General features: G+C 40.9%; 1 protein-coding gene across 6 annotated transcripts in view; it reads left to right on the forward strand.

Annotated features, from left to right (window-relative positions):
* Positions 1-22,375, forward strand: part of Plcb4 (phospholipase C, beta 4) — a 353,965-nt gene that overhangs the window by 232,994 nt on the left and 98,596 nt on the right. For all 6 annotated transcript variants that reach the window (XM_013512270.1, XM_013512271.1, XM_005380865.2 and 3 more), the window contains exon 8: positions 21,841-21,920. In XM_013512270.1, coding sequence (XP_013367724.1) covers positions 21,841-21,920 — 80 coding nt within the window. The remainder of the gene's footprint in view (positions 1-21,840; positions 21,921-22,375) is intronic.

Here is a 22,375-nt window from a genome sequence, read left to right on the forward strand (position 1 = left end):
GGACCCCCTGAACCCTTGTTAAGATGTAGATTCTGGTTCAATAGGTCTGAAGGGAAGAGGAAAGTCTCCTTTTCTACCAGCTCCTAGCCAATATCCACGCTGCCAGCCTTTGAGTAACAAGGGTCTGGGCCTGTACTGCCCTGTAGACAGAGTGAGATACATGTTTAAAATGTTCCTGTACCCACATTTGAGAAATAACAAAGAAAGTGGGGTATGTAGGTCAGTGTTAGAATGCATACACAGGGTCAGGGGTTCCATCTCCAGTACCTTACCCCAAAGAAAATGTAAATCTATAAAAATAAAAACAAAAAGTAAGGGGATATAGCTCAGTGTGGAGTGCTTGCCTACCATGTACAAGGTCCTTGCCTGTACCATCAGCACTCTAGAAAGGAAAGAGATTGAGAGAGAGACAGAAACAGAGAAAAAAGAGGGAGGAGGGAGAGCCAGTAAAATTAATTTCAATGAAACATTTTATTTAACCCAATATAGCCAAAATATTATTATTTGAACAAATCAATACAAAATTTATTAGTGACATATTTTACACTATTTTGTTCATACTGTGTATATTAAAATCTGTATATTTTCAAATCAGACCGCCACATTTCAAGTCCTTAATAGCTGTGTAAAGCTAGCGCCTACCTCACTGATCAGCGCAAGTCTAGATGGCTAAGAAATACAACCCAAATTCCCCTCCTCAGTAAGTTGTTAAAGTTCTGGGTTAAGAACCAACCTTTAATACCATATGCAACATATGATTGCCCTGGGAAGATAGTCTTAATGATATTTTGGCCAAAAAAAAATAACGAAAGCTTCAAACTCATATCTTTTTCCTGAAATAATTAGTTTTCAGTGTGATTTTACCTCTGGAAGAGCTCCAGTTATCTTTCTTTACTGCCCTCATTGCAGAGACCTAGGTTTAGGGCAAAGGAAGGTATTTCATTTTCTCATTCATCTTACAAATAAAAGGTCAGTCTAGGGTCTAATGAGAAAGACATCATTAGAAATAGCAAAATGTGGATCTAATAGGAAATGCCCAGATCAGATTATTTGGGGAAACAGGTTAGTTAATAGCATAACCATGGACCCAGGTTTACTTTGTGGCAGAATTGAATTTTGCTGGCTACTAGACCATAAAGGCTCTTTCTCTGTCACTTGCAAAGTGTGTGCCTCATTTCAGCAGCACTGCCCCCAATACTGCCTCAGTGCACGATAGTCTCAGGTCCTCCCGGAAGTACTGATCCAGAATCTGCACTTGTAAAGGAAGCCTCCAGTGAACTGTGGATGGTAAGGTTTGAGAAGCTCTTCACTTTGTGACTTTGGAGACAGGAATGGTTGCTCTGTGTCTCATAAGATCCTTTGGTTTTCTGACCTGGTGGTGATTTCATTGGTTTTGTTGTGTTGCTCCATATTGCCTCCCTTGGGGAGAACAGATTTTGCAGAACCTTAAGTTTTTATTACTCTGCTGAGATCCACACCTAGTTTGAATGGGTTCTTTCACCTTGATTTAAACAAACAGCATTCCCACTTCTTATACTTCAAACTTGTATATTTGGTGCAAAGGTCCATTTTGTTGCCATTGGCTATAAAAACGTTTGATTCTGGAAGTCTGTGCTGGCTGCCCATGAAGAGAAAGATTTGCTAGTCAGATACAGGTATTTAGTCACCTACAATGTGCTAAACTCAGTTCTGTGAGCTTGTGTTTTTTGGCTTTGTCATCAGTTCCCACCGGAGGGAACTCTGAGGCAGTCTGAGTTCAAGAATCTGGTCCAGATTGCTTGCCTGGCTGTGAATCCTTGATTTTCCACTTCTCAGCTGTGTGAGGTAGACACGTTGCTCACCTCTCTGTGCCTCATTTTCTTTCTGTAAAATGAGAACTTTAAAAAGTATCTGCAGTTAAGATTGCCGTGAGGGGTACTGAACTGCCTAGAAAGTGCTTCGTGGAACTGCCTTGCTTGTATTGGTCGTCACCATCACAAAATGGCAGAGCAGGACCTAGAACTTGGGAAGGGCTTTCTAGCTCCTCATTTCTCAGGTGAGGAAAATGAAGCCAGATAAATATAAACTCTGAGCCCACACAGCACTCAGGCCCTCTCGTTTTCTACCTGACACAGCCTTCCCGCCTCACACCCTGAGCTGTTACAATCCAAGGAAGATGGGTCAAATCACTTAATCCCATCATGTTTTTGCTTTCATAATTTCTTTGCTATCAATCTCTTTGTTGATTAATGCTCAAGAGTCATGTTGTGAATCATATATGCATGAAAATTTATATAATGTGTATATTTAAGGGGGGATGGAAAGTATATACTTAAAAGTAAAATCAGGATGTCTCACCCCATACTAGCATTTCCATTAAAATTTCAGAATAGCTAGCCCAGTGTCAAAGGCTGTAAAATAATTCTGCACTGAATTTTCAACTCACACTTGATACTCTTTAAATTTGCTCTTACTAGAGAAAATAAGTATTTCAGTTTCCCAGAATCATTAGACATTTCTATTTCATTAATGATTATATATGTATATATATAAAATATGAATTCCATTGTCTAAACTGGTAGTACATAATTGTTAGAGCATGTCCTTTTGGTTGATCAATACTTGGAAAAGGTATAGAGTGCTAAATTTTTCCTAAATTAATGAAATTTCCCCACTATATGTCAACATTATTTTCACTAATATACATGTATGTAGATAATCTTGCCTACTTCCTGATTTCAGAACATAAAATAATTATATTAATCTGGATCACATGTCCCTCAACTTTAGTACTAACAATATCTTCTCTATCACCATTTTATTTCTAATCCAGTGAATGTTATGATCCCTAACAGAACACTCAGGCCATCAAAGTGAGAGGATTCATATGAAATGCATGCAGATACAATTGCGTTAGGATGATGTGATGACAGAATTCATAAATTACATTAGATCAATGATAAAAGAGAACTCTCCCAGTGTACCCACCAAGGTGTTTGACTTAATTAGTGGTACTACTCAAAGGTAACCACAGGCTAAGAGCCTAGACTTGTGGGGCCATGGACTATGTTACAACTGTCTTAACCCACGTAATGGAAGCTGTATTCCAGGTCAGTTCACATCTTGTCAGAGTTGTCCTGTATGGTTTCTTGAATATGGAGCTGAAGCATTAAATTCTACAGTGAGATGACTTCTTTCCCTGATCCTTTAGTTCTCTTGTCCATGCAGGATTTGAGAACCTTTTGCTTTTTGTTTCTTGGGTCTTTTTAGCAACTTGTCTTTAAAGAAATCATTGCAAAATATTCTACTAGAGAATCAATACTGTTTCTTTTAACATTTTATTCATTTATGTAAATTTTTGTCACAGCCAACATGAACAGGTCTGGGAGCAGGCATATGTAACTCATGGACAGCCTGCAAAGTAACAGCAGGAGGTACTATATATTGGCAAGTAGCTTCCTAAATGAGAAATCAGCGTTCCCTGGGGGGTCGGTGTGTTTTGTTTGTCTTATGAACATTGAGTGAATCTTTGTCTGACCACTGAGGTATGATGTAAGAAAGATTCTGGAATAGCATTTATTTCTGAGTACTTAGCCTATGAAATACTTGACTTTATTCTTAATTTTTAGTCTGTTATTACACTTAAAATCTGACCCTTCTGAAGAATTCACTTCACCGTCCATTTAGCCCAGGTGTTATGGCTTGTATCTAGATGTGCCCCAAAGCCTCATTTGGGCATAGGTGGGGCTTTTTGGATGTGTGATGCTGGGATCAAGGATGAGAAACAGGGATTGAATAATGGTGCGATAAGGCTGCCTCACCCTGGGTGTGACCCTTAGGTTGGGCCCTTAGGGTGGGTACCCTGGATAGAATATAAGGGACAGAAATAGTGTCACCACTTGTTGCTTGTCACTTGCTGCTTGCTGCTTCTCCTTACCATGTTTCTCCTCTGTGATTCCACTCTGCCAAGCCACCCAGCCTTGGAGCCGGCCAACTACGAACTGAAACCTGTACAAACTGTGACTGAAATAAACTGTTCCTCCTTTAACTTTGGGTGTTGAATATTTTGTTTCAGCGTGAGAAAACTAAGAAACCAGGCAAAAAGGACCAACTTCCACATAGAAGAAAATTCCCGATATTAAGCAAGCCATTTCATCTTTCTTACTTCTCCAAAATAGTCTCAAATTTTTTTCTTCTTATTTCTAGTTGGTATTTTAAGAGTCAAAGGAAACTTCAGGTGAAATTTGAGTTTCTCGAAAGTTTAAGTCTATATATATATATAAAATATGTTCTAGTTTTAGGGCTCTAAAAACAGGATCATGCTTTCTTCAAAGATGAAAGCATTAAGAAAAGACTCTGCAGGTCCATTTGTACTTTCTTCAGCTGCTTTCTCTGCTGGTGGAGATACACTTGCCTTGCTACCCACTTATTTAGAAGATTTGGACTCCACCCTCACAGTGTGTCCAGAATCCATCTGCTCCTCACCACCATCATCACTAGGTCATGGTCTAGGCTAAAATCATCCTCCTTGTTCTGCTGCCAGGCTTTTCCTTGCCTTACCTGTGTGATCGTTTCTTAGGAACAGCAGTGGAGGGTGTTAGATATGGGATTCAGATCACATGTCTTTACTGCTCAGAACCCTCCAAGGCCTCAGACACCTCACAGGACACCTTCCTCTCCCGTTCTGCCTTCATCTCCTTCTCTTCTCTTCTGTGTTTCCTTCCAGCCTCAGTGACTTTGAATTTGCTGTTCCCTCTGCTGGAAACACTTCCCCATTGCATGAAGAACTTTCTCAAACCTCACATTCCTTAGGGCTCTACTGGAACGTTCTTAGCAGGAGCTCCCCACTCATGCCACCTTTCAGCACGCCCTAGCTCCTTATGTTGCTTTATTTTCTTTTTACTATGTGTTCATGGATTCTCTTCCTGTGTCCATCAGATGTTCCATACCCCAACATCCATAACAGTTAATATTTATTGTTTAATAAGTGGACATACCTAAGATAAAGTTTAATTTGTTCATTAAATACAGAAAGTGATTAACACAAACTAATAATAAAATTAAAGTTATAACAGTATACTATAATAAAAATTGCCAGTGTCTGTACTCTTGAGTTTGACAGTTATTATTTTGTAACATGAAGGTTGCTTGAATGCATGACTGCAATACTGTGTTGAACTCATAACTGGGATAGCTGCTAAGTAACTCAGGGGAGGGTAGTGTATACCGTGTGGATACACTGGACAAAGGGATGATTCCCGGTCCAGGCAGGATGGACCAGACTATGAAATTTCATTCTACTATTCAGATTAGAGTGCAACAGAAAACTCCTGAGTTAGTTACTTAAGAAGTTTTTCACTTAATATTTTTAGGCCATTCCTAAGTGAAACCATAGACAAAGTTTGGGGGGGAGGCTACCATGTCACTCCAGGGCTGTGTCCTTGATGTTGTACACACCTTAGGAAAAGCCAGGAAAATGATCACTTGACAAGAGGACTGAGAAAATGTGATTCAATGATAGTTTAAAAGATATAGAAAGATCTTTTCTCCCATGGTATTACTTTTAGTCATTTTTCTGGACCTAATAGGACTGCTGGAGCTAAGAACTCATAAGACTGAAGGGTTTGACCCCGGTGTCTTGGCCTCTTTCCAGATAGAATCATTATATCCTGCTTACCTACATCCTTCCTGTCTCTCCAGTTATAAAATTTACTTTTCATTTCCTCTCCTGAAAAACCCTTGGTTAAAAAAAATTGCTGACAAATTGCTGCCACTTTTACCCCAAACCTAACATGCTGTAAGGTAGTACATGTGTCTTATGTGTTGTGTAGCTTGAAATTCTTACAAGTCAAAGCAGTCACAAGTAAGGCATTTTCTCTTCTTTCTAAATTTGTAATAAAGCTCTTTTTTTTTTCCTATTGAATCATTCTAGTTTTCTGACCCATTGTTTTACTATGAACTGTACAAACAATTTAATATAAGGCATTATAACAATTTTAGTTAGAAAAGCAACTCTTAATTTCTCTCGTATTTTTTTCTCTCTCTCAGAATGCAACTAGTTCGGGAGGATTTCAGTCTCTCATGAGTTGCAAGGAGTTCAGATGTCTTTCATTAACTTACAGCTGGTGCTGCAGAGCAAACTGAAATCACAGAGGCACTGTACTGTACACAAGATTGAAATGCAACCCACATTTAAAATTTCCACAAATAAGTCTGTTATTTTATACCAAGTTGAATTTTCCTTTGATTACAAAAATAAGCTGTTATTATGAGGTTCAAAATGCAAAGATTGGGACTGAGTTTAGACAATTTCCAGACTGCTCATTATACTTTTTGCAGGTCGTAAATATTTGGCAAACTCCATAAATTATGCTTTATGACTCAATCATCAAATAAGCACATGAGTAACTACTGTAGAAATTAAATTATAAAAGTGTGTGTCTTTAGATACAAAGATGACAAGGTTGGGTGATTTATTACAGGTGTTAAAGTATTATTTTTACCAACTAAGTTGAATGTAAAATCACTCTCCTGCACTTGAATTGGATTGAAGGGAAAGCCTTATGTAGTAGTTCCTAGGGAAGGAATTTATTCTGTTTTTGCTGGGGGGATCAAGCTTTATACTCAGTTCCTTGCAAAACCTCCAGATTCCCAGCTAAATTCCTCTACTGACACTGAAACAGCCCACCCCAGGGATCAGACCTCAGGCTTCAGCCTCACCTGGAACTTCTTAGAAAGGCCAACTCTTAAGCCCCATGTGGAGGGTTCTGAAGCTCTTGAGGTGGAGCTCAGTAATGGGTTAACAGTCTTCCCAGGGGACTGAGATAGCAGGTTTAGGGTATGAATTGACTTAGCCCCAAACCACCAGTTTTGAACCCAAACAAGTTTTATTAAATTAAATTAAATAGATCATAGAGGTACAGCTGTGTGTCCTCTAGCCCAACTGTGATTGAAATTTACTAAAGAAGAATAAGGGGCTGGGGATTTAGCTCAGCAGCACAGCGCCTGCCTGGCAAGTGCAAGGTCATGAGTTCAATTCCCAGTACCAGAAAAAAAAAAAAAAAAAAAAAAAAAAAAACCTAAAGAAGAATAAGAAAGAGCATGCTGAAGTGAGCCAGTTTCTATGACTCTATAAATACATTTTTAAAAGAACCCCATATTAAAATGCTCAATTTTTTTCTTTGTGGTGATGTGGATTGAACCCAGGGCCTTTGGCCATGACATGGTATCACTCTGCCACCGTGCTATACCATCTGCTGCCAAAATGGCACCGCTTGAAGTCTAGTTTTAACTATATTATACAGGCTCATGGTTCTCAGGTCACTACTATTCCCATCAGTTCCTGGAAACTTGAAGTGAGGGTGCAAATTCCCAGTCCCAGCCCTACAATATCAGAAAGTTCTGACCAGTGCTCCAGGTGACTTTGATGCACATCCAGGTGTCAAAACCATTGGCATGTGGAAAAGCTCAGCTACGAGCATTTGTATCTTGCTTTTCATGGAACATCATGGAAGAACTTATACTGACTTGCCAGGGTCAGCTGCCAAGGCTCACCTGAGCCGTGCCTGCTACAGGCTTAGAAAGCTAAGTTGTAAATCTGAACTTTTGCCAATCATCCACACCCACCATACTCATTGCTGAAAGACTCTTCACACTGGCATGCAATCAAGTGCAAGATGGGATGTTTGTTAGTTCTTTTTGATATTTCCAGGATTGAAATTTGGCATTTTCTTGCTTATTTTGTTTTCCTTTGAAAACAAATCGTGGAGGGACATATAAATCTTTCTTCAGGGCAAAGCTATGCATCAGAGCAAACAAGTAGATACCGATTCTTGATCTTTAAATGCCGCATCCCACCTAGGCCTTTCCTTCTTACCAAATAAAGCTGATGGGATTGATTGTTGTTTTTAATCACTGGGTTGAATTTAGCTTGCTTATGTCCTAATGCTTATCTGCGCAGTTAGGACATGAGCAAAGATGCAAACGCAGGGAAGTGTTGAATCCAGTGAGAACACTGATGTGAACACTTTTTATTGGGAAATTGGAATTTTTGGTCAAGACTGGCCTGCTTTGAGTGCCAAGCCACGTTTTTGTGCAGTGTATCCTGAAGCTTCTGTAGAGGGTTGGAAGGCCATAATGAATTGAACAAGGAATGCCATACAAGTATTGTGTTCTAAGAAGAGTACTATATAGCCGTAGTGTGAGGGTGAGAGCTCTGTTACTCCAGTATGATAAGCAACAGGATTATAGTCACTAAGGGCCCAACCCCAGACCTACTGAACCAGAATCTGCATTTGAACAAAGTCCTTCCAATGCACAGTAAACTCTGAGGAGCACTGAGGTAGAATACAAGGAAAATAGTTGCTCTTGGCTTTAATTAGTTGCACAAGTGAAATACCTGTGACTTTAGAATGAGGAGTCCAGATGGTTTGCTCCTGGATGAACTTAGGGAACCTATGTGGCATTAGACTAACAGGGCTGGTCCTAACCCTGACACCTGGTGACAGTTTAACCTCAAGAACTATAATTCTTTAGTCTTTAATCAAATGACAAATCAATTAAAAGGGAGATTAGTTGCCAAATTATGTTACTGGAATAAGCAAAAGGAATATATGAAAATATAGGCAAAAGTAAGTGCCAGAATATTACTTAAGTGCAGAAATACAGTCACAAACCAAACACCAGATTTCTCAGAAAAAATTGTGCAAATGACCTCAAAGACCAATCCCTTTAAGGTGACACTCAAACAGGGGTCCACACTGCAGTGAAATAAGTACTCATTCACTCTTGGAGAGCCTCCACTAGCAGATGCCAATTCAGAAATACCCTGGGAGAGTGAAGTCACAGTGAGACAGTCTGAGCCACTGGTATTTATAGCTCCAGAAACTGCATTATCTCAGAGTCCAGGTATCAGTTTTGGAGGGAAAAGTCCCAGGCACTAGCTGTCTCATTTGCATATCAGTGCACCATTGTCAGAGTGACTATTGATCAGCCAGCTGTCAGGATACCTGTCAACCAGCATTTAGCTCAGTTATAGCTTGTGATATAGGAGAAAGCTCAAAGTGAAGTTACTGCTGCAGAGTTGCATTAATCATAATTAAAATGTCAATTTACTTGGAAGCACAAGAATGCTAATATAACAAAACACAAGTCACAAAGTAAAGACCAGATTTTAAATCTGATTAACTGGGAGTAATGATGATGCAGTTCATCAGAAATTGCAAACCTGATTACTTTGGGGCAGAAAGGGGAAGGGACAGTGAATTTGTTCAAAGTATGTTCTCCCAGGAATCGATTTATCATGGGACCTGCTGTGGACCGAATAACGTGAACAAGATCAATTCTTATTCTGGGGTTTGTCTGTGGGGCCAGCTCCGGCCTTGCTGTACCAGTAAGCTGCATCTTTAGCCCCTTGGCATTCTGCTGCATCTTTAGCCCCTTGGCATTCTGAAAACCTCCACCATTGCTTTCTTTTGGATCCTCCTGACTGTCATTTTTCTTCCTGCTTGACTCACGTGGCAACATGTGTGCCCAGGAGGGTGGGCACTGGAACTGAGGAGGTTCACAGTCGTTTTCGAGGGTTTTGTCCATTGAAACAGAGAGGTTTCCCTGAAGCAGTGAGAACAATGGAGAGAGAAAGAAGCCTGAGCTTCTACTTAGCTGCCTGGCTGTTCCATCTGCAGCTACACTGAGCACAGTGCAAAGACAGTTTAACTGTTTGCACAGACGGTGTGTTTGGCCTGGTGTTTTCTGAATGCAAAAGGTGTGTTGCTCCAGCAGGGCAAGTTCACACTCTGCCTTTAAGATAGGAAGTGCAGAAGAGTAAAAAGAAAATAAAAATCCCTCAGAATGCATTCCCCTAACTCCTGTGTCTTCTTTTTGTAATTGCAATGAAATGCACATGATATAAAATTAACCATTTTAAAGTGGATAGTTCAGTGCTGTCTAGTGTGTCAAAATCTATGCAACTGCCACCTCTTTCTAATTCACAAACATTTAGAAAAACCTGTCCCAGCTCCTACAACCCTTAGCCATCTTGCTGATGTGCCTGTTTAATGCCTATGCAATTGTCTTTTATATCCAGTTGCTCTCCTGTGGTTTAGTGTGCTTCACTTCATCTCTTAAAAATTTTTATCCTGTGCATTTTCTTCTTTACATTGGCCTTGGGCTTTCACACCAGGGTAAATCCCCATGACCTTTGAGGTGTGCTTTCTTGATGTTCTCAGCTTCTGGGCTCTGAGAATTTCTGTTGAGAAGGCTGTAGGCTTTCCTGGGGACATGCTCTTCCCCGCTGAGGTCTTGCTCACCCTTGTGCTCCTGACCTCAGCGGTTTCAGAAGAGATTCCAGGCCCAGCCCAGGGCAGCTTATTTTCCACTCCTTGCAAGTCTTATCAAATGACCTCACCAAGGGAATGCAGAATGAAGTGCTCCAATTGTATCAGAAGCATAACATGAGGTTTGGATTTCACCTTTTTGGCACCTTGGAGAGAAAATTGTCACTAACTTTAAATAGATTCTGTCTTCCACATAGCTCCAGTTTTTATTGCTAGCAAAAATCGCCATTATGAGCATAATACATAAGTAGTAGGAGTCTGAATATATTTGTGTGTTTTTTAATCTTTGAGTTAAACTGAAAGGCAGGCTGTATGAGGAGGCCAGGACCCAGAGCCCAGGGACCAGAGCAGGTAACTTAATCATCACTAGGTGTTGTAGACATGATCCCTGGTATGGATGAGGAGCCATCATTCACAGTTTTGAAGCATCATCAAAGCAAGCAAGCAAACAAACAAACAAACAAACAAACAAAAGAACTGAGCAGCAGACAACCACATAGCACTTTACAGAAAATGTTTGGTGGCTCCTAACAGTGCAAGCCAAACATCTTTAAATCAAAAACCCCAAATTCACAATAACCATAGCACAGACATGATGCTAAGAAGTGGAAATTTGACACCTGACCTCCTGGAATAAGTATCAGTAAAAACATAAGCATGCTAAGGACATTGTATAAGAGCACCCTTGAGCTATGTGAATGAAGTCTGTGTAAAACACAAATGAAGTTTGCATTTTCATTTGGGTCCTATCCACAGGATATCTCTTTATGTACATGCAAATATTTCAGAATCTGAGGAGATCCCACATCTTTCTGGGCTTAAGTGTTTTGGCTAGGAGTCACCAAGTCTGCAATGACAAATCCAGCAGTGCCAAAGGTTTTTAATTCATATTATGTGTTAGATGCTTTTTAAAGTGCTTGTATGTGTTATTTAATTCTCACAGCTCTATGGGATGAGAGTTGTGATTATGCTCATTTTGCACAGGAAAAAATAAGCTTAAAGATGATGAATGACTTTCTCAGTGCCATACAGCTGGTGAGCAACTCTTTCTCTTTTTGTTTTTGTTTCTTGTGGTGCAAAGGTTTAGCCCAAGGTCTTGACACTGAGCTATACCCCAAGCCCTTTTCATTTTTGATTTTGAGAACAGGGTCTTGCTTAAACTATTCAACCAGGACTGAAACTTTGGGCCCTCCTACCTTAGCCTCTCAGAGTGTTGGGAAGTGTTCGTGAGTGCTGTTTGGAACCTGGCAGTGGCCTTTACTGCTACACCATGCAGAGTGGCTCATTTTTGTCACCTATATAAAAACTGGGATGTGACAAGCACCTTGCACCCCTAACACAGTCTGATTTTAATGTACTTTTTAGGTAAATGTTTCAGTGTAGTTACCAGGGTGAGATGTAGTCCAAGAGAAGAGCATCTCAAATTGGTAGTCTGTAAAAGGTCAACTGAGCAAGAGAAAGCCTGTCTGATGGTTTCTTCAGTTCAGCATACTCAGAAGTGTTGCTATTCTCATGTGAATTGCAACAAGGAGGGGGCTATTCAACTATGTCTCAAGTCCTTTATTTTCCTGTTGAAGGGACGCCTATTAAAATCACTCAGAATTACTGCTGTACAGGAAAAAAGTCAGCAAATGCTATCAGAGGGGAATTATTTTACAGGAGTATCCAATCACTGATGCAATCTTGGTGGTGACTTATTTATCTTTACCATAAATGTTCTATTTATTGTCTTTATTTTCCTGTTACCCCTTCTTTCTGTTTGATGTGTGTGTGTGTATGTGTGTGTGTGGTGGCCTTTTCTTAAAAGATAGAAAGATAATAAAACTCAAGGCTACTGGTTTAGATTCTTCATACTACCTTTTATGTGAAAGTCCTATTTAGCCTAGAGACTTATGTATAGATTTGATTGGTTTCAGCTAAATGGGTAATGGGGCCTAGACGAAAGCTGCCCAGAGACTCCTTGATTGATTGCAGGTATGGTATTGCTCAATTAAGGACATAACCTGTTTAACAACTGTTCAGACTTAAAGCTTACCACTTGGAAATGCAACCTGTGTTTTTTTTTTGTATAGTTCTGTACATCTTGTTAATAGTGCCCCCATGTCTTTTTTTGTACAGTATACCATGTTTATAGAGTACTGTAATTTTTGCTGATTGTACTATACAATACAGTACTGTAGTCTTATGTTGTTCTATGTTACAGTACTGCATGTAAGAGTTACACAAATAGGGGCTGGGGATTTAGCTCAGTGGCAAAAGCACTTGCCTGGTAAGCGCAAGGTCGTGAGTTCAATTCCCGGTACCAGAAAAAAAACAAAAACAAAAAACAAAACAAAACAAAACAAAAAGTTACACAAATACAAGCTAAGGTATCAGGTTGGAGATTCGTTTGACCATTTCTATGTTCTGAATACTGTAATGTACATATTATATACATTTCGTTATTTAGGGACCAACAAACCAGTCACAGGAACGGAAACTTGGTCTTTAAATGAGGAGTGTCTGGATTTGTGTCACAGAGACTCAGCAGGTAGCACTCTCCCCGGGTTGAACTATTATTTACTTGGTATGACTTCCCTTTCCAACACTGTCAACTGGCATGTTCCAGAAAGACCGTGACCTTGGAGCTTCTAAATACAGCCAAACACAGTCCTGAAGGCCTTTTAATTCATCAGAAGTTTCCTTATCTCTTTGCACCAGGGAGCTGCAATTGACAGAATTGAGAGGCCACCACCCCTTTTAAAAAAGCTCTCAAAAAAACCTGATAGCTTCTGCCTTGTATAGAATGAGTGACACTGTTGTTTTTAAATTTTGTAATTCTTGAATTATTGTGGCCCTCTCCTTGTGGATGCTGAAGAGGTGTTAAACAAAGTAAGCTGAGCATCCTTCTCCTTCTGAGTGACTGCTGAAGATGGGGAAGGTTACTGATAATCAGTTTGTTCCTGAGTGTCTGAAATCAGTAAGCGTAACCCTAAGGCATTAAGGCGTACTGAATGCATTTGTGTTTTCTTCCTCCTGGCCACTGTGTACATAACGGTCTGTCCTGGAAAATGCATGTGGTTCCGGGAGGCAAGCTATAGGTCTGACAGGACATTGTTATCGGGTATTGTAGAGTCAGGCTCAGGCGATGCCAAAATTGTCTCTTAGGAACGCCAAGAAGCAGAACCCAGACGGTATGGGGCTGTGACTCTTCTGCTCGGAGTCATTACCAAGAACAGCGCAGGGTCCTCTGAGCACATGTGTCCTCTCCAATGACTGTGTGGAGGTCCTTCCGACCTTGCTGCCCGCTGTTGTCAAGATAACCAGCTGGGCTGACGGCTTGTTTTGACTCTCTGTGAGTGACTGAACTAATTGTAACTAGGAATGCGTAAATATTACCGAGGCCTCTCCAATTCTGTCTTTCAAGCACAGCCACCCCTACCTACAGCTGGCAGCTTATTTTCTGCATAAATACTCATTCATCCTGCTAGGAAAGTGATTTAAGAACCAGATGGCACTTCATACATTCCTTCTTTATCTTTCCTCAACTTCACTCTGTGGACAGGACATAGCAGAGGAAAAATTGGATCACCAGGAACATATTCAGATTGGGTCACAAAAACGTCTCCTCTTACCACTGTCTTTTCCCCTGGCTTCCTGTCTTTGGAATTTGAACATTTTATTTATGAGCATATTCTTGACCTCCCACAGGCTTTTGTGATTGATACTGGGTTCACTTTCTACTGATTTTGGGGGCAAAACTTCCCTTGCTGCTTGGCCACCAGTTTCTGAAGTCCTTTGCTTTTGGCTGCTATCACAGGCTGGTGACTTTCATTCCCATCCTGGGCTCATCAGTGGGACCTGTCTAGGACAGTACCTTAGCTTCATTATCTCTCGCGAGTTCTTCACCAACTATTAGCTTGTACTTCTCTCCCTGTGGCAGGGAGTTACCAAGAATTTCGGGCTTTCTGGGACTAATTTGTTCTTACGGTCACCACTACCATGATCTCGATGTTTGCTCATGTCCCATAAGCAACACGGGCCTGATTATCTTATGAGATGTACACTCAGCACCTGCTTTTTCATACTTGGTCTCTTCTTAATGGGTTTAGAATTTGGTCTGTTACTTACAGATTTTCTTGGGTTCGGCTCCCATTTAATGTCAGGGTGGTTTCAGAATCCTAGATGAGCATATTCCAAGCATAAAATGTTCATGTATCTGCCAAGTTCTGCCAGTATTATGTCTTTCTTTCTTCTGCCTCTGCTTCTGCGCTTCGTAATTCCTGGACCAGATGCCATGGGGTGCCAAGTTGTGGAGAGAACTGGCCTTCAGCCTCCATTTTCTGCTAGTCTTCAAGTTGATGACGGCATTTGTTGGGCCCAAGTCACGCTCTGGTCAGGTACCACCATTCTGGGAAGTGCACCTCTCCCTGGTCCAGCAGGGGGAGCTGTTACTTCTAGCAGGCTTCCTCTGGGCCATCTCGCTACTGTCCGATGGGCTCCTAGAAGTCAGAAGTGCCTGGGTTTCCTATGGCTGTTTTGCACCCTCTTAGTCAAGCTCCCTAGGTGGAGCTCCCCGCGTTGCTGTAATAATGCCTGTAGCTTTCTTTAAAATACTTCAGCAACACAGTGGTAGTGTTGGTGGGAGCAGTTAGCATAATCTCTGTGTGAGAATTTTAATCCAAAATCAGAGAACTAGGGTTTACATTTTGAAATTTCTCAATTGGTAGTACTCATCCAAAAACTCGGATCAAAAGCCTAAAGAGCATTGGTGATATGTAAATTATACCACAGTAAAATAGATTAAAAACAAAACAAGACAAGCTCATTCTCCAAAGGCCACTTACACATCCCCTTCAATTATCCTTCTCTCATTAGCACGGGCTGCTGTGATACCAGCACACTGTAAAGACTGGGGCAGAGGCACTTGCAGGGTTTTGTTAAAGTACAGATGAACAGGCTGCACTCTGGAGCTGCTGATTCTTTAGATAGGGATGGAGCCTGAGAATGGGCTTATCAGAAGCTCCTGATGAACTGCATCAAGGCACCCTTCTTGAGAATCTCTAGCACATGGGAGAACTGTTTTGTCCTCAGTGGACTTCTTAGAGGACCTCAAGGTGTATAATTCATCTCGAGACAATGTACAAGTCCTGCGACTTCTGTATGAACATGGTACGGGAATAAAGAGGGCCAAATGTGACATTTCTTAGAAACTTGTTAGAAAATGTGCAATTCCAGTGCAAGCGCCAGACCTGTGGAATCCGAACCTGTACTTTAACAAAATCTCCAGGTGACTCCAATGAATGCACGTTAAAATTGGAGAAACACTTGCCTAACCCAAATTTAGCTCACATTATCTAAATCAGTGGTCCTTAATCATAGGTTCACAGTAGAATTATCTGCAGCATTTAAAAAGTAGATTGATGGGCCAGACACACTCCAGTGGTTAATGAGAACCTCTCAGGGTAGACTCGGCTTCCAGCAAGTCTTATAAGCTCCCCAGTTGATTGTAATGAACAGAAAGCCCTGGGAACCTCTAATTTTGTTTCTCCAATGTTATCCACGGTTTCCTCTTAACAGTGTACCTGCTGGATATCATTTCTGCTTAGCCTGCCCTCAAAGTCAAATAATGACAATTTCATGCCAAGTAGCACCTTCTGCTATTTGAAAAGTAGCAGTTTCATTAGCCATGCTTTTACAGACCCGTAGGAATACACGATACGACGTTGGCATTCTGTCTGCAGTCTGTATTTGCATTAAAATCTGAGCCAGAGGCTACCTTTCAAGGAAGCCAAAACCTCAGTGCCTTCTTCAAACTAGATTTCTAGTTCAATGCAAAGGTGTAGTTATTCTACCCATAGTATTCATAAAGAGAATTGGTGAAGTGTGATTTTATATCATGCGTATTTTAAAGAATCCAATCTTAGAGAAGATGAGACCCCATGGGAATCTTTATTCAAAGCTTTACGGTTGACCCACATGCAAGGAAGGAGGTGTTATGTCCCTTCTTCAGTGTCCTTTAGTCTCACCAGAACTCACAGGTAAAATGGTCACAAGTGTATGTCCAATTATATAAATTCCTGGCATATTATTTGAACACATAACAGCTAGCTGAAGTTAGGCACATAGAAAATTGCCCATTGAAATATGGCCTTAATTTTTTCTTATCCCCTTTTACTGAAATAAAAACAAAACATTATACATGAATCAAAATGTGTGAGTTACAGTACAAAGAAGTTCCCAGGTGTTAAATATTTCAGCTGTCCTCATGGAACAGGTATTTTTACAGCTCAGACAGAGGGAAGGTGACATCTCTACTGGTGGCATCTAGACTTCTCTTGCTTCCACTAACAAGAAATGTGAAATTTAGTGCCCTACAAGTACAGGTCAGAATTTCCATTTTAGTGAACACAGATTTGTTCAGGCCAGGTGTGGCAGGATAAACCAAAAGCAAGAGCCTGTCTCAAAATAAATAATAAGGAAAGGGCTGGGGAAGTAGCTCAGTGCAAAGGCCGTAGGAGCCATGCCTTGTTCTCTCTCTACCTCATCAGGGCATAGATCGAAGGTGCCATCTGTGAACCAGAAAATGGGCACTTATCCAACATCTTATTTGCCGGTATCTTGGTCCTAGACTTCTCAGTTTTAAAACTTTCCATAAGAAAGAAATTTCCTTTGTTTAGTTTGTTTTAGCAGCCCAAACAGACTGAGACAGAAGCCAAACCCAGACTTCCTTAGGTGGGCAAAGGAAAGAGACCTCCAAGTTGGGAAAAGCTCCTCATCTGTGCTTTTCAAGCTATATGCAGAGTCACCTGGGGATCTTGTTAAAGTGCAGTTTCTCTTTCGTGGGTCTGGGCTGGGGCCCAGGGCTGCATTTCTAACAAGCTCCCAGGACACACTGTTGTTCTTGGTCTGGCAAGCATCCCTTTGTCATGTATAGGTTTACAATAGCAAGTCTCAAAAATGAGATTGCAAAACAGTCACCCACTAAAAAGTTCATTAAAACTGGATTCCTGTTCAACATCCCTGGGTACTGATTCAGCGGATCTGACCAGATCATTTGCCTCTGAACAACTCCTAGGTGATCCTGATGTCGTTGGCCACTGGAATACTTCAGATAGCAGATTTCTAGTGAACTTTCAAGCAGACTTAATGGAGATGCCTCCAGTACATTTTCTGCCAGGAGCTTCATCTTTAAAAGCAGAGCCAAATACCAGAAGATTATGGAAGATGCTAGCAAGTCATCTGTTTGGAGACAAGTACAGGCAAACTTCGAGAGTGCCACAGAGTCTCTGTTCGTATTTATCCTGACAATACGCTTTGGCTAAAGACTAACAGGAACGAATCTGGGGGAAAAGATAAGGTAGATAAGATTGAAAGGAAGAAAGAAGAATTCTCCCTGAAGTGGAGCTCAGTAAATAATAATGGTACTAGTTATCTAATTTAACAGGAAAAATTATTTGTGCATAGATAAAGGTTGGAAGAACAAAGAACAGAATATTTCTATAAATAATGAGATTTCAGGTAGTGTTCACTTTTTTGGTGCTTTCCACCTTGCTTTACATTTTTCTACAAAGCACTTTTTACATATGGCTTCTATTACCAAGAAAAATGAAACCTAACTAATGTTTTTAAAGGAAAAGAAAAATGCGTTATGTGTGAGTTGTAAGTCTGGTTTGGTTTTGTTATATCTCTCTCTCCTGTTGTTTTCATGGGATTCTTTGGACAGTTCTCTTTGTGACAGTTCTCTTGTTCTGACAGCAAAGATAGGTAGCAGCAAGGCCTAGACATTTGCCTGTAAGCTAGATACTGCCTGCACGTGGAAAATAAACTTAAGGAATCTTAGAGAAGTTTAAAGTTCTCAGGAATTAGAGTCTGCTCCTATTCCTCCCCCTCTTCCAAATTGACTCCATCTCACATAAACCCCTAAAAATCACTTAAAGGGTCCTTCACTTATCCTTAGAAGAGTTAAGTACACAAAAAGTTGAAAAACATTAAAAAGTGACAGAACAAGAAGTGAAGAGAAAAGAAGAAAAGAGAAAAAAGAAAAGAAAAGAAAAAGAGTGGCCAGGGTTATAGCTCAGTGGCACAGGTGCCTACCTGGCAAGCATAACATCCTGAGTTCAATTGTGGGTACCAAAACAAAAAAAAAAAAGGAAGAGAAGAAGAAGGGTGAGAGAAAGGGAAGGGGGAAGGAAAAGAAGGGAGGAAGTAGAGAAGAGTGGGAGAAAGGGAGGAGGGAAGGGAGTGAGTGAGAGAGAGAAAATGGAAGGAAGGAAGGAACGAATGAACGAGCGAACAGTAATAATCACAGCCCACTGGGGAAGAGGGAAGCCATGCCATGCCCATCTGGACAGATCTGACTCCCGACTCTAGGATTCGCCTGTCTCCGGGGTGCTTGCATCCACGCAAGAGGGCTGGACCAGGAGGAAGCTGTCCTGTATGGCAGGCGTCATCTCCAGAGGCTGACCCCATTGTGCCAGTGTAGGTGTTCAAAGGACTTGAGGTTGTGCCTCCTGGACATAATGTAGATGATTATTGTTTCATGCCTGCTTATTTTCAAGGTTTATATATATATATAAACACATCATCTTTTTGGTTTAGCTAATCTGATCAAAAAAGCTGGTAGGCACCTTGGTCACTGCCAGTGAAACTTTTTAAGGAAACACCAGGACTCTACTGACACCTGCTGGCATTTCATCTATTTCATTTTTAAAAAGAACAGCAAGACAAAGAAATATTAACATTTTCCTACAATCCTTTGGCTTTACTATGCTAAGTGTGCTTGACCTGAACAGCAAGGGAGAAAAGGAATGGTCTGCAGCCCTCTTTTCCATGTCACAGAGATAGACGTGTGAAGACGCCATTGGGTGAAAATGTCCCCTATAGGAAAACATAGAGTTAATTAGCCCACCAGTTCTTACTGCCCCTCTGCCTCACACCAGCTGCTCTGTGACCTTGGACAAGACCCTTGACCTTGCTTTCTTTATCCTAAGGAGAAAGAAGCCACAATTTCCCCCTCCCAATGCTCTTTAAGGCCTCTGAGGGGTTTGGTGGCATTTGGTACTAACTAAAGCCTGGGCCCTGTCCCTGGAGCAAGGACCTCAAAGGTCTGTTCTGATAAACAAGATTCTTCCCAAGAGTTACATTTTCAAATGATGGATGAGTGTTGTTTAAGCCTCATCAAAGTCCACCATCTCTGGAATTTATTTCTAGAAACTTATCAAGAGGTGAACCTTCCTACTGAACTGTCAGCTTTTCTGCCCTAGGAAACAGTGGACTTTGTGTTGTGTTTTGGAACATGTCACAAACCTTCAGGTCCGTGTTAATGCCAACCAAATTACTTGTGCTTTTTCTGTCTGCTCTTGGGAAACTTGTGTGGGCCTGTGGTTTTTTAGGCCAATAACAGGATATCTGATGCTCTTCAGGGAGTTGTAGTCCATATTTAGCCAGACAGAGGAAGAGAGGTCTGCCGAGGAAAAGTAAGCAAGCCGTTTCTTGAATGCTACTATTTTGTTTCTTCCTCCTCTCTCAGAATCCAGACTTCACCCTCACGCTTGCTGAGGCTTTTGATGCTATTTACACTTCTCACAAAATGGCCTTTGCTAGTTGCAGAAGGAAATTTACTTCTTTGAGCTCTGCAGTCTTCCCTCAGAAAGCTGTTAGGAATGAGTGGAGCATAAAGAGGTAGTAAAAACTGAGTCATAGCCACCAGAATGGCTCCTACCAACAGACGCAAGTGTTGGTGAGCATATGGAAAAATTAGAAACCTCTTACACTGTGGTTGAAAATATAAAGTGGCACAACTGGTGTGGAAAATGGTATAGTGGTTCCACAAAAATTAAAAATAGAATTAGCATATGATTCCATAACTCCATTGCTAAGTACGTACCCAAAAGAATTTAAAGGAGAAGCTAGGAATTATTTGTATGTCAATGTTGATAGCAGCATTGCTCACAATTGCCGCAGAGGGGAAGCAGCACACATTTTGATTGAAAGAAGAATGGATGAATGCAATGCAGAACATGCATGTAGTGGAATCATACTCAGCCTCTGACAGGCAGGGAATTCTGGCATATGCTAACACATAGGTGAACCTTGAAGACAGTATGCTAAAAGAAATAGATCAGTCATAAACTGACTTAAATGACTGTCCTCATTTCAGGTATAGAGAGTTCAGAATCCTAGATACAGAATGTGGAATGGTGATCATTAAAGGCTGACGGGAGAGAGAGGAGGGGAGGTATTTTTTTAATGGTACAAAGTTTTAGATTTGCAAGATGAAAATAGCTGTGGAGATGGATGGTGGTAATGATTGTACAATAAGCTGAATGTACATAAGACCACTGGACTGTTAATCTAATAGTGGTTGAGGTGGCAAATTTAATGATCTATCCATTTTACCAAATTAAAATTATAAGAAAGCAAAAACAAAAAACTGACACTTGCAGTTCAGTGGTCCTCTTGCAAACATTAAATTGTTTGACCGTGTTGAGCTTTGTAATATTGCACAGCATTACATTCTGTGATGATGGAAACTTCTGTGATGATGGGGATGTTCCTTATCGCACTCCCCAGTATGGGAGCCACCAGCCCCAAGTTGGTTTTTGAGCACTTGATATGTGACTGCACAACTGAGACACTGAAATTTACGTGCACACAGTTTAAATGGCAATATGTGGACAGTCCTAATACCAAAATATTTTCCCTTTTTCAGCACTGAGCCAGAAACCTAAGCAGTCAGGCTATAAATCTAAGAAGATAAGGAACCAGCTTGTATGGGAGTCACAGTTCTGTCTGCTACAAAGCACGTTACCAAGAGCTGGTTCTTCTATGGCATTCGTTGCCACCAGTAAATGCATCCAACAGCAGAACTGGCCTTAGTTCATGGCTAGCCTTTTTTAGTAAAATGCCCTTTTACTGCCATGCTCATCACCCTTCACTTTTCCTTGTAAATCCACCAAGGGATGGCATGAACTACTGAGGTCCAAGTCCTTATACAAAAATTATCTGTGCACATTACTACTTGCTCTGGGTACCCTGGAGATCAAGGAATCTTTCACTTTTTAAGGCTTTGTGGGGAAACATAGACAGGTGAAATAACAAACCCGGATGGAAAGAATCACACAATACAATCAAAGAACCCCTGTGCATTCATCCTCTAAAACGGGAATGGGCAGGTTATATCATCATGTATTGTATATGTTGCTAAGAAAAAACTGAAATCACCAGCGTTTGAAAGAGGGCTTGTATTTAAACAGGCTGCAAAGGGGAGGCTTAGCAAGTCAATCAGTGGACAGCATTCCTTTGTGGCAGCCTAGTATTTTATGGCACGATAGATGCCACATTTATCTTCATGGAAAAGATGAAAGCTGTTTATTAAAGAATAAAATATGAGCATGCCTAATGTGGACAGGAGTGTGGCAGGAAGGAGATAAAAGAAGAGTTTATATTTTCATTACACAAAATGGATACAGGCTGTTTAATAAATACCACCATAGTTGGCTGCTGCAGATCGGTTCAAGGAGAACGTTTTTTCTTTCTCTTCCAGCAATGGGTAGAAGGCCTGAGATCGATCATACACAACTTCAGAGCCAACAACGTCAGTCCAATGACATGCCTCAAGAAACAGTGAGTTTCCTTTGTGTCACCTTTTGTTCTTGGGAATTGTCAAGCCCGTGGTCAGATGAGGAGATAAAGGATATATGTATACGGTCAGGTCAATACCTGCCTACATTTCCTTCCATACTCCTGACCTCGGAGAATGAGTTGCCCAGCACATACCAGCATTTTTCATACTACCTAACTACACATAGTACCAGGGCCCACAGCTAAAAACCCATGTAGGGCAATGGCTCAAAGCTACTACCCTTGGTTACTCAGTATCCTGTGGTTTGTGAGCATTGGCTTTGGTATCACAAAACTGAGTCTTCTGATTGGTAGCTCTGCATACTTAAGACCAGTATCTGGGACCTGGGGTACAGCCTCTACTGTATGAAACTGAAAAATAAGGGAGCTGAAAGAGCACTTGTAGAAACATCCAAAGGAAGCCATGGCCCCAGTTGCAGTGCTTCTGAATCAGGGAT

This window comes from Chinchilla lanigera, unplaced genomic scaffold, assembly GCF_000276665.1.
Source record: "Chinchilla lanigera isolate Chin_1 unplaced genomic scaffold, ChiLan1.0 scaffold00014, whole genome shotgun sequence".
NCBI lineage: Eukaryota > Metazoa > Chordata > Mammalia > Rodentia > Chinchillidae > Chinchilla > Chinchilla lanigera.